The sequence below is a fragment of the Stigmatopora nigra genome, chromosome 1 (genome assembly GCF_051989575.1).
Source record: "Stigmatopora nigra isolate UIUO_SnigA chromosome 1, RoL_Snig_1.1, whole genome shotgun sequence".
Classification (NCBI taxonomy): Eukaryota; Metazoa; Chordata; class Actinopteri; order Syngnathiformes; family Syngnathidae; genus Stigmatopora; species Stigmatopora nigra.
In genome coordinates, this window is record NC_135508.1 from 5,110,972 (window position 1) to 5,123,942 (window position 12,971).

Here is a 12,971-nt window from a genome sequence, read left to right on the forward strand (position 1 = left end):
TATCTATCCATTTGTCATTGAAATCTACTCTCTCATTGGCCAAGCTTGCCATCACTCATCGTGCTAGCGATGGAGTTGACGTAATCTTGGTAAATCAAGGCAGTTGATCAATTCTCTCCGCCTGACTGCAGATAGGCGTCCGCTTTTCAGAATTACAGGAAAAAACAAGGCTCAATAAAGAGTCACGATTCGAGATCCATTCGGCGGAGGACACCGCGATGATGGACATTTTTTTTTACGGGAGTGGACTTTACGACAGATTCCCAGCTGGCACATTCTGATAGATAAACAACACGCTTGACGTCCGCTAGCTTTATTGGTACCAGTCTCCGTTGGCTGAGAGTGTTGACGCTGCTGGAGTGACCGACTTCGAAGGTGAGGAAGGGCAGCAAAGTTATTCTTTTCCATTCGTTTCTCCGATTGTCACCACGAAATGGAGCGATATTTACTCTATAATAGCCAAATTGTTCGTGGGTCGGTGGCTCGTGTGCATTAGCCTGCTTTAGCTCGTCCCAACCCGTCACACGGGCGGATGAATGGCGGCGTCTCCGGACCGCTCTAATCGGTCTTGTTTATTTTTTTTTTTTATATCTCATTTCAATGTAAATTTATCTTATTGAATCTAAAATGTATGATTCGTATTTGATTAAATTTTCTTAAAAATGTATTAAAACTAGATTGACTTTCTCGGTGGTTCTTGTACCGGATGTATGCTACAGACCAGAACGATGCGCCGATTATTAATGATAACGAGACGAATATAAATTTTAAGATTAAAATTTAAAAAAGAGTGATTTTTTATGTATGTTTTTCGTCAACCTTCCCATTCAAAATAGATTGGACGTTTACCCTCGTTAAAGGGACAGAGAACACTTATAACCTCTCTAAAGCAGTGGAAAAAATATAGTGGAACAAATTGAATAAAATTTAAAGAGTCGTTTTTTTTTTCCTGATGTGTAATAGTGGAAAAAAAAAATATGTTTTCATAAAGTGGCTGTCTGACATGTGGACAGATGTTTTATGAATGCTGTTACTTTTTCAACCAATCAAATATGAGCATCCCTACGGACCCGCCCTCTTTTTATGTCACTTATACCCAATATCACGTGCACCTGTGTATGTGCTTGGGTATAAATGACATCACAAAATGGCTTCATTGTGTTGTCTTATTTGCTATTTAAACATGATTTTTAAATAAATTTACAATTTTATTCTTAAAATATTTAGCGACAGTCTTTCACATGAATTCCATTTATATTACATGTTTTCTTGTTTATTAACACATTGCCTGCCATTAAATTATTATGTTTCATTACAATTTGACAGCTCTAGATGTCCCATCGATGAGTCAAAAGTAGCCAATGGCATTATAACATGATCATTCACTGTCAACTCATATATAATATGGATAATATGACATCTATAACTGTCAATGGTAAGAAATGACTTAATGGAGTTGTTCATGTGCAGATCATCATAGACAATGCATCCGTGCTGTGGTGCTTAGTAAAGCACCCAGCTGCATCCTGTCGCACTATTCCACAACATACATAGAGCAGTAGAGGATTAGCCTGCCTGTTCACATGGTGTTTTAATAGGACACCAAGTCCGTTTCCTTTGACAGTTCCAAAAAGTGGTGGATAGAGTGGCCAGGCCTGGGCCTCTATCCCACGGTCATTTTAAGCACGCCTGTTGGATAGAATTTCTTGGGCGTATACCTCAACAAAGTGTGGCTTACTTCTGGAAAGTAAAACTATGTTTTGATTGGATGTATATTTCCAGCACTTTGTAAAGTTTATTGATTATGAGCGTGACCGGACGTTTGGTCGCCGGACGTTTTGGTCGCCGGACGTTTTGGTCGCCGGACGTTTTGGTCACCGGGCGTTTGGTCGCCGGGCGTTTGGTCGCCGGGCGTTTGGTCGCCGGGCGTTTGGTCGCCGGGCGTTTGGTCGCCGGGCGTTTGGTCGCCGGGCGTTTGGTCGCCGGGCGTTTGGTCGCCGGGCGTTTGGTCGCCGGGCGTTTGGTCGCCGGGCGATTGGTCGCCGGGCGTTTGGTCGCCGGGCGTTTGGTCGCCGGGCGTTTGGTCGCCGGGCGTTTGGTCGCCGGGCGTTTGGTCGCCGGGCGTTTGGTCGCCGGGCGTTTGGTCGCCGGGCGTTTGGTCGCCGGGCGTTTGGTCGCCGGGCGTTTGGTCGCCGGGCGTTTGGTCGCCGGGCGTTTGGTCGCCGGGCGTTTGGTCGCCGGACGTTTGGTCGCCGGGCGTTTGGTCGCCGGGCGTTTGGTCGCCGGGCGTTTGGTCGCCGGGCGTTTGGTCGCCGGGCGTTTGGTCGCCGGGCGTTTGGTCGCCGGGCGTTTGGTCGCCGGGCGTTTGGTCGCCGGGCGTTTGGTCGCCGGGCGTTTGGTCGCCGGGCGTTTGGTCGCCGGGCGTTTGGTCGCCGGGCGTTTGGTCGCCGGGCGTTTGGTCGCCGGGCGTTTGGTCGCCGGGCGTTTGGTCGCCGGGCGTTTGGTCGCCGGGCGTTTTGGTCACCGGACGTTTGGTCGCCGGACATTTGGTCTCTCTCTTAGATATTAAACTCTCTCTCTCTTAGATATTAAACTCTCCTAAATAAACTCTCATGAATATAATTTTGAGAGCTGGTTTAAACAGTAAACTCTGTCACTATTTGACCGCCGACCAAAATTGACCAAAAGACTGGTGACCAAAAGACTGGTGACCAAAAGACTGGTGACCAAACGTCCGAGCATCGATTATTAGGGCCAAAGCTTGGTATTTTCAATTGTTTTTTGGAAAAACCCGCAAGAAATAGCAATAATTTGAAGTAATAAATTCCTCTCAGGAATATTTAGAATTGCTATAATTGGTTTTATTGTCAGAATGCTTCAGATGCTTGATTTAACATGAACATTTTCTTCATCTCCTACGCAAGGTCGACAATTACCAGAATTGGAGGCACCGTTCTTCAAAACAAACATGTCTGGGGCGTCGGTTAAAGTCGCCGTTCGAGTTCGACCCTTCAACACGAGGGAGACGAGCAAGGATTCAAAATGTATCATTCAGATGCAAGGCAACTCTACTAGTAAGTCTACAATAATGTACACACATTGAACAAGTGTCTCTATGTACACATGGTGAACCAAATGTACAATTAAAATCTACTGGATTCAATCATTTGCTGGCCACACATTATCCATGAGCTCTAGTTTGGAACCCCTACCCCACTGCTACCTTTGGGCCTTTTAGTAGTGAATTGTGAGACAGTTGGGGAGGAGCAGACCTGGAAAGAATACATAAAAAGGCTTACATGGTGACACTCCTCCTCCTCCTTCTCCTCCTCTAAAGCAGCTTGCATGCCTGAGGAGTTAGTGTGTGAGAAGTGCTGAGTTGGTTTTTAGAAAGACACCAAGCAGCCACAGTAGTTTTCAACCCCCCTCCCAATCTGATTCCTCAAGGCTTTTTCCCCCCACGCTGTGGGAAGCATATGTGAATAATTTGAATGATTTATTGATTTTAATTTATGAATTGACAGAGATTTTTAACATTTATTTTATTTTTAGTTATAGGTGATTTACAGTGATTTTTTTAAAATTTATTTTATTTTTAGTTAAGGTGATTTACAATGATTTTTTCAAATTTATTTTATTATTAGTTATAGGTGATTTACAGTGATTTTTTAAAATTTATTTTATTTTTAGTTATAGTTGATTTACAGTGATTTTAAAAAAATATAATTTATTTTTAGTTATAGTTGATTTACAGTGATTTTTTTAAAAAATTTATTTTATTTTTAGTTTGATAGATTTACAGTGATTTTTTGAAAAATTATTTTATTTTTAGTTTGACAGATTTACAATGATTTTTTTTAATTTATTTTATTTTTAGTTATAGTTGATTTACAGTGATTTTTTAAATAGTATTTTATTTTTAGTTATAGTTGATTTACAGTGATTTTTTAAAATGTATTTTATTTCTAGTTATAGTTGATTTACAGTTTTTTTAAAATGTTGTTTTATTTTTAGTTATAGGTGATTTATAGTGATTTTTTTAAAATTTGGTATATTTCTAGTTATAGTTGATTTACAGTGATTTTTATTTAATTTATTTTATTTTTAGTTATAGGTGATTTACAGTGACTTTTAAAAATTATTTTATTTTTAGTTCTTGGTGATTTACAGTGATTCTTTTTTAATTTTTAGTTCATGGTGTTGTTTCCATCCCCTATTTGTATTGCCATTTTCAAAAATATACATGAATGGACATGCCAGAAATCTGTCATAAAATTACATAGGTCTTGAGAAGTGGATTTTTTATTAATTTTTATTTTATTTTGAAAGAAAAATGTGACTTCTTGGTGGAAACAAGTTTTCCTTGTAAAGATGGCCTCCAATCGATGTTTACGCTTGAGCAGCAAATAGAAAATGGTGGTGGTTGAGAAAATAAGATGTACACAAATCAACCATTGTTTCCAGTTACATACCAATACAGACAGTTTTCTGTCAAAATGTTGCAAATCTATGTCCTAAAGGTCATTTACACAAATAAAGTATGCTCCTATGAACATAAGCGCTATTTCCAGCTATTTTAGATGGCACTCTTAACATTAAAATTGTCTTTTGACGTCTTTTTTAGCGTGTTGGCTTTTTATAAGAGCTGGAAAGTTGATCACGAATATTTCAATCTGGCTTTTTTGTTGTTTTCTCATGCCCCAGTATTAATTACAAATAAAAAAATGGGCATGCATTTGCATTTTTTCAGTTCATTTTCAATTTTTTTTCCCCAAAAATATTAGGGGATTAAGATGTCAAGCTAACTGTTATAAAATGTATTTAAAATAATAGCATAACATGTCACATGAAGAGGATTTTGTACTAAACCTTTGTTTTTTTGGCTCAAGGATTAAACTAAAAAGGACCAAGTAAAGACTAGAATATTTTTAATGCTGTCGTGATTGAATGTGTGGGCTTTCCTTGTGACTATGAGTCATCAGGATATGCATGTTGCCAACTTCCGCTTAAGTCATGCTTTCTTAGTTTCTGAGATATGAGCTCAAGTCTATCTCATATAAAAATTCATTGACCTGGCATCACCAAAATGTTCTCCCAACTGTGAATATGTCTGTCAGACTCATTAGACTAAGCCTGCACAAATATACCCAAGTTTCCCTCAAAACCCAGTTATGGCTGACTTACTTCATCCCTTCTGTCAACGGACTGTTTCAAATCACAAGTGGTGGAACTCCATGTTTTGGGATTTCCATTATTCCACCATTCTTTGCAGGGTGGGGTTTTTTTTGCATGCGAACTGTGACAGAATTGCAGTGGAAATGCAGCATTTTGGTGGCTTGGATTGGCCTTTTCTCATCTTACTTGAACACGGACAGATTGCAGAGCAATGCGGGGTGCTGGCATTTGGCCATATTGACTTTATTGAGCCTTCATTGCAGATGGCATGCCCGGTATGTTATTTTATTAGGGTGCTGAAAATCGGAATGTAGATAGTGACACACGGACGTTTATTAAACTCAACTAGCCCACACACACAGCATTACAATGTACACCCCCCCACACCCTGATATGATTATTTGGGTCACCAGAGTACAGACGCTCCCTTACTTACGAACTTTCAACTTACGAACAAACGGTACATACGAACATGTCTGCAAATTGTGTTTATGTCGAAAAATGTTCGTAAGTTCGATTTTGTATTGCGCGCCTTTTTCCGAGTAGTGCTAATACCGACGCTAATACCGACGCCTAGCGCTGTGAGAACTCGGCTCACCCAGCGTCTACCTTCCCCAGCCCAGTTCGTTGAAGTGTGGGACGTATCTCCAGTGCGCAAAGAACATTTTTCATTTCTATCATCAAATTTCTCGTGCATCCATTATTCAATATAGTTGGTGAAAAGCAAAAGGCTTCTTGTGAGATGCAAGGAAAAGGCAAGCCACTATATTTGAAACCAAAGAGGCAATAATAAAGAAGCTTGATGCGTTTGAGAAAGTGGTGAGCGTTGCACGGGAATACAACTTGAATAATTCGACCTGACTCCTTTGTAAGTAGGGGAGCGTCTGAAACTGGAAAACCAATAATGGCTTGACAACTGATGAACCTATTTATGGTCTGAAAACAAGAAAAGAATATGACAGAAATGAGACATAAACTCAATGTAAAAGCAGTTTGATAAAATATCCTTTGTCATTACCACAAATCAATCAAATGATCTTCCAAAATGATGGTTCTCAGGAGATTTTAGGGTTTCATTTAATTTCTGCTTGCCTCGTGAGCCAAAGCTGCACGACACCAAAGTAGCATTGATTGGCCGAGCCTGGACAGCTTGCTAGACATCGCCTGTTTAATCGAGTTTGTTGCTTGTTGTTGTTCTCCTATTATTGTTTTGCTCAGGGGGTTATTGTGGGACTGTTTGCCTCAATAACACGGAGAGAGCATACAGGTTGGTTGCAGATCTGCTGTCTCATGCTCCCTGTCTCACTTGCCTGCTGCCTATGCATGGAGAGTTGTCAATGACCGAGTGCTCGCAAATTGATTATTCACTGTGGAGGGAATGTGTCTAAGGCTGCTGCAAGAAAGGCTGGCTGTAAACCAGTAAAGGTTTCTTTTCAATGGACATGCTTTACTCTTACTAAGCAGAACTAATGTCATTAGAAAAGCCTTGTGGTTGTGCTTCAAACAACATCAAAATACTGCCTTCATAAGGTGCACAGTGTGTTTTTCTCTTCAGCATCTATATCACGGGTGTCAAAGGGGCGGCCCGGGGGCCAAATTTGGCCCGCTGGATCATTTTGTGCGGCCCGGGAAAGTAAATCATGAGTGCCGACTTTCTGTTTTAGGATCATATTAAAATGAAGAGTATAGATGTATATTAAATTTCCGGATTTTCCCCTTTTAAATCTTTTTCATCCATTTTTTCTGTGTTTTTAGTTAAAGAAATCATTTTGTAAAATCTAAAAATATATTTAAAAAAGCTCAAACAATGTTTTAGATCTATAAAAACGTAAGTATAGTATAGATGCATATTAAATGTCCTGATTTTCCCACTTTTAAACCAATAATTGTTATTTTTTAATCATTTTTTCAGTTTTTAGTTCAAAAATCATTTTGTAAAATCTAAAAATATATTTAAAAAAGCTAAAATAAACATTGTTTTAGATTTTTATAAAAAAAAAAGAATATTCAGCGCTTTTGATCCAGTTCTTTTAATTCATTTATATAAAAAATAGCTAAATATTATATATAAAATGGTCCGGCCCACATGAAACCGAGTTGACGTTAAATGCACCCCGCGAACCAACCCGAGTCTGACACCCTTGAGCTACATGGTTACATAACTCATGTTATGTTGAGCCTGGTGAGCAGCCATGAATGTATGGATGACCATAAATTGTCAACACTGAAGTGCTGATTGTGGTGGGGGAGGAGCTTGCATGTCTGTCTAACAATTTAGTTTCTTTGAAGTGTGTTTTTACATAACACCGCCTCTCATGATGACTAAATACCAATTAATTAACAAAAAATTAACACAAACTCTGAATGCATTTTGCTGTGTATGTAACTTGTTGTTACTTAAGAGGAAAATGGTGCCACTTTTTGAACATCAATGGCTATCATGATGCAGCTAAACTTCTACAGACAGACCTGATTGACCTGATTAGAAGCCTTAATCCACGGCCTTCCCTTAGTATGCCACGCCCCGTTTCTGTAATCCCAATGACCCTTGTTGGTGTACGCTGACACTCCAGGGCATCACATTCCTCATCACCTCATGCTGGGATTGACTTGGACCAACACACATGTGCCCACGTGGACCACTTGCAGACCGACCGGCTTGACATTTGAGAGTGCCCTCCTAATGAGGAAGGGAATGGGTGGGGGACGGGGACTGTGGGCAGATGTCTGTTTTCAGTGCATGCTGTGTGTGTGTCATAAGGGTCATGAGGCATTAGCCTAATTGCGCAGGGCTGACTGCTCTTCAATAAAGCATTTGTTTTACTTCTAGATACAGAAAACGAAGGGCTCTTGATTTACCTTATTTTCACGACTATAAGGGGCACCACATTATAAGGCGCACCCTCAATGAGTGACATTTTTTCCATATATAAGGCGCAGTGTCTATTTTGGAGAAAATTTAAGACTTAAGTCTGCTTTATATTCGTGAAAATATGGTAATTGCTATTGACTTCCAGGTATGAAGCACTCATTACACAGTCACCTCTAGAGCCAGCCATTGTTGATGTTTGGGATTTTTTTGTATAAAATCTTGCAGTGGGGGAGGAGCTATATGATGGAAGATGTTGTAAATTTAGATGGCATCTGCATATTTAACAGTACTGTTTCAGTTCAGGCGTTTTTGTTTTTTTAATATCCGACAGTGGTGGTTTTTGGTTTTCTGTTTTTTTCCATATATAAGGCACACTGGATTATAAGGCGCACTGTCGATTTTGGAGAAAATTTAAGACTTTTAAGTGCGCCTCATAGTCGTGAGAATACGGTACCTTGTTTTTTGAAAGTTGAAGTTCATCTGTACCCTAACCCCCCTCTTCCATTACTTTTTCTATAACCCCTTGTCCTAATTTAGACAAGAATAAGTTTGAGACTAACCCAGGGTTGGGCTAACTTTTCGGCTGGGGGGCCACATTGACTTTAAAAATTTGACAGATGGTCCGGGTCAGCATAAGATACGATACATATAAAAAAGTGCATCCGTTGACAGTACATATGAAACATAAACATAAAAAAGGACTAAAGTATTAACATACTCATCACTCATCCTCAAAGCAAAAAGTATAAAGTACAAAGTAAAGTCAAAAGGAATGTATTGAGAAATATTAAAATGTAATTTAAAGCGCCAGGCGTCGGTATTAGCGGCGGAAAGAAGCACTACTCGGAAAAAGTATCAATTGAACTAGCTGTCAATTCAACTTTTAACCCTCATATTTTTGCTATGTATCACCATACCGATTGATGTTATATTTGTGTCGTGATTGGATTCTTGTGGGTGATACTCTACTCTCTTGATGAAAACCTGCCTGATCCGGGTTTAGTATTTCAAAGTATTCCTTGGTGAACAACTCCAGTTTCCTCCCACATTCCACAAATATGCATGGTAAGCTGATTGGACACTCTAAATTGCCCCTAGGCATGGGTGTGAGCCTGAATGGTTGTTTATCTCCTTGTGCCACGCGATTGGCTGGCCACCGATTCAGGGTGTCCCCCGCCTCAGGCCCGAAGTCAGCTAGGATAGGCTCCAGCACCCCCCTGCAACCCTAGTGAGGATAAAGCGGTTCAGAATATGAGATGAGACCATGGTGAACATAGCAAGTCTGTACCCAAAGATAGCTAATCATCTGTTGCACTCTCGTCTATTGCTTTCACTTTGTGTGGTTGCCAAATTGGGGGGAATTGGCTAGGCTTTTTCCCACATTTCAAGAATGCAAATGTGTTTTTGTAGTGTTTTGCGTCCAAACCAACGCTGCTCTTTTTCCAGACTGTTTTGTCCGCCTTCCACCCACTGTTTGAGTGCTGAATTCCTGGTGTGACTGCACAGTTTTACAGTCCATGCACGGTTGGGGGAAAACAATGCTTTTTCTGTAACAGTCATGAGTAAAATTTCAGAGAGGCCATGTTTTAAAACAATGAATGCAAAATTGACCCTCAAATTTTGCTGCACTTTAACATTTTCTGTGATGTTGCTGTTCTGGATACAGTAAATTAATTTAAAGGACTACTCATGTTACTCTCAATGAGAAGGTATAGAATGGGCTTGTTATCTGATCTCAGTTTGGGAATGTTTTTTTTCTTCCCCCACACAGATCACTGTTTTACAGTTTTATCCAGGATGTCTCAGTGCTTATGTAAAGTCTGAAAGCATTTAAAGGGAGACTCAGGGTGAGGAAATCCAGGTCACTGTTTTTCCCCCTCAGTAGGCCTGTTGTTACCATGGAAAGTTAGAGGTTCTGCTTCTGTCCATATTTACCGTGAACAATTTAGATCATATGATGATCTAAACTTTGGCATACAGTTTAGTCATAAGATTAAGTTGAAATTTCAATTAGACAATAAACTGTGATTGGATGTTCTAGAGCAGGGGTGGGCAAACTTTTTGGCCTGGGAGGCCACATTGACTTTAAAAATTTGACAGATGGGTCAGCGTAAGATACGAAACATATAAAAAAGTGCATCCGTTAACAGTAATGGAATGTATTAAGAAATATTAAAATGTAATTTTAAAAAAGGGGGAGGGGCTGTAAAACATGAAAAACAAAGAAGATTGGACAGAGCTACTGCCACTGGCTTCCGCATGACGGCGCCATCTTGGGGAAAAAAAAAAACATTATTTGGACAACGTTGGCAGGCCAGATTAAAAAGCCGTATGTGGCCCGCGGGCCGTAGTTTGCCCATGTCTGTTCTAGAGTCTATTTATCACCATGTTGGGTATTACAGTTGTACGTGGCTCATTCATTGGTCTTTCCTGACAGTTTTTGTGTTTTCTTTTTATTTATTTTTTAACCTTGAATGGAGTACTTGCTGGTATAGCACGTTTCCTCTTTAGTTAATTCCACATTGTCATATTATCATCTTTCCTTTAGTGTTATCCTGTATCTGTGAATCCGCGTGAACTGTTAATATCAAAAGACAGTTGCACTATGTAGAAGTGATCCGTGCCTGTGGACTGTGTGAGCTATGTACAGTTTGGTTGGCCAGCTGAAATCTTTCCATTCCTTTCTGTCACTGACAGCCTGTCGGCATGCAATGCACTAGCTGCCATCTGCTCATGTATAAATAGACAGTGGTCATTCCTGGAACAGCTGGCAACACAGGCCATCACTGCATATTGCCACTGCTAAAGTAACAATTTTTTAAGGTCAAATGTCCAAATTTTTGCAACTATGGTTTATTGCATTTCTGTGAAATACTGTGCAATAAGTCTTGGGTGACGAGCACCCTTGCTGGTTTTAAATCTGTTTCGAATGATACTGACAGTGGAACGGTGGGTTTTAAATTGATCAATTATTAAATCTACTTTTAATTGCCGAAACAACAAATGTAATTAGTGTCATACTCTAGTATTCTGCTCTAGGTATAAAATGAAGTCCCATAATGTAGGGCACAGGTGTCAAAGTGGCGGCCCGGGGGCCAAATCTGGCCCGACGGATCATTTTGTGTGGCCCGGGTAAATAAAAAAAAAAAAAAAGTAAATCATGAGTGCTGACTTCCTGTTTTAGGATCAAATTAAAATGAAGAGTATAGATGTATATTAATTTTCCTGTTTTCCCCCCTTTTAAATCAATAATTGTAATTTTTTAATCATTTTTTCAGTGTTTTTAGTTAAAAATTAATTTTGTAAAATCTAAAAATATATTTAAAAAAAGCAAAAATAAACATTGTTTTAGATCTATATATAAAAAACTGAATATTCAGGGCTTTTAATTCAGTTATTTTAATCCATTCATAAAAAAAAAATCTAAATATTATATCTAAAATGGTCTGGCCCAACATACATTTACCTAACTTAGTTTAAACAATTTCCTTTTTATATAACACAACAGGGAATTCCTAAAGAAAGGTTTGTCAAAGCAACTGAAAAGGGCTATTGTAGTAGTGTCAGCTGAACCCCTAAAGCCTTGTCATAACAGATTACCTAACATGTTTTGCAGTCAACTGCAGTACCCTGTATTCAGTGATGTGTTCTCGACCCTTCCTGTGCTCCCCCCATCCACACTCTCTGCAGATAACAATAACGTCATCAGCCTTTTAATGGTGGGTTGGGGGTGGTCTGGTCACAGCTACATTGTTTCATTAGACCGGTATTCCATTGCTGTGTTCTTTTGTGATGTACTTGCATGTCCTTGATAGGACTTTGAAGTGACTATCTGTAACCAAAGAGCTAACAAAGTTGTTTTGGAAATGTTGTATGTCCGGTGTTGTGGCTGCAGCAAGCTCAGCTGTTTGTTAAATGTTGGATAGTGATGCTTAGACACTACTTATAGCTCGCAGCTTTGAGTTGCATCCCTTGATAACTTTGTCATCTGTACTGCAGCCTTGGCAACCAGGACACACTAAGACACCAAGTATTTCTTTGGCAATGGACAACGTACCCCCTGCAGTCTTTGCTTATACTATTTAAGAGCGAACAACCATTTGAGTGTACTGTAACTATGCTCAAACTATGGGCTTATGTCAGCAGCGTATTTTTTTCCATCATAACAAACATGTACGCTTTTAGACATACCAGTGTTGGTCGTGTTATAGCTATGGTAGTCTGGATGGCAGTATGTGCTAGGCTCGAGGGACGTGGGTTATTCAAGATAATCGTAACCGGACGTTTGGGCGCTGGTGTTTTGGTCGCCGGTCAAATAGTGACAGAGTTTACTGTTGAATCCAGCTCTCAAAATTATATTCATTGAAGTGAGTTTGATATCTAAGAGAGAGAGAGTTTAATATCTAAGTACATTTGACCAAAAGGGACCAAAAGACCGGCGACCAAAAGACCGGCGACCAAAAGACCGGCGACCAAAAGACCGGCGACCAAAAGACCGGCGACCAAAAGACCGGCGACCAAAAGACCGGCGACCAAAAGACCGGCGACCAAAAGACCGGCGACCAAAAGACCGGCGACCAAAAGACCGGCGACCAAAAGACCGGCGACCAAAAGACCGGCGACCAAAAGACCGGCGACCAAAAGACCGGCGACCAAAAGACCGGCGACCAAAAGACCGGCGACCAAAAGACCGGCGACCAAAAGACCGGCGACCAAAAGACCGGCGACCAAAAGACCGGCGACCAAAAGACCGGCGACCAAAAGACCGGCGACCAAAAGACCGGCGACCAAAAGACCGGCGACCAAAAGACCCGCGACCAAAAGTCCGAGCACCAAAATAATAAATCAATATACAATATTCCTGATTTCTTTTTTCTAAAGGGTTTATAGAAAAAATGCAATAATTGTTTTAAAGTATAGTATT

The 12,971-nt window shown here is 40.1% G+C and overlaps 1 protein-coding gene across 23 annotated transcripts in view; it reads left to right on the forward strand.

The window, feature by feature from the left end:
• Positions 1 to 91: 91 nt before the first annotated feature.
• kif1b (kinesin family member 1B) overlaps positions 92 to 12,971 on the forward strand; it is a 61,298-nt gene continuing 48,418 nt past the window's right edge. For all 23 annotated transcript variants that reach the window (XM_077731940.1, XM_077731952.1, XM_077732000.1 and 20 more), the window contains exons 1-2: positions 92 to 375; positions 2,925 to 3,074. In XM_077731940.1, the coding sequence (XP_077588066.1) occupies positions 2,969 to 3,074 (106 nt within the window). In that variant the 5' untranslated portion in view covers positions 92 to 375; positions 2,925 to 2,968. The remainder of the gene's footprint in view (positions 376 to 2,924; positions 3,075 to 12,971) is intronic.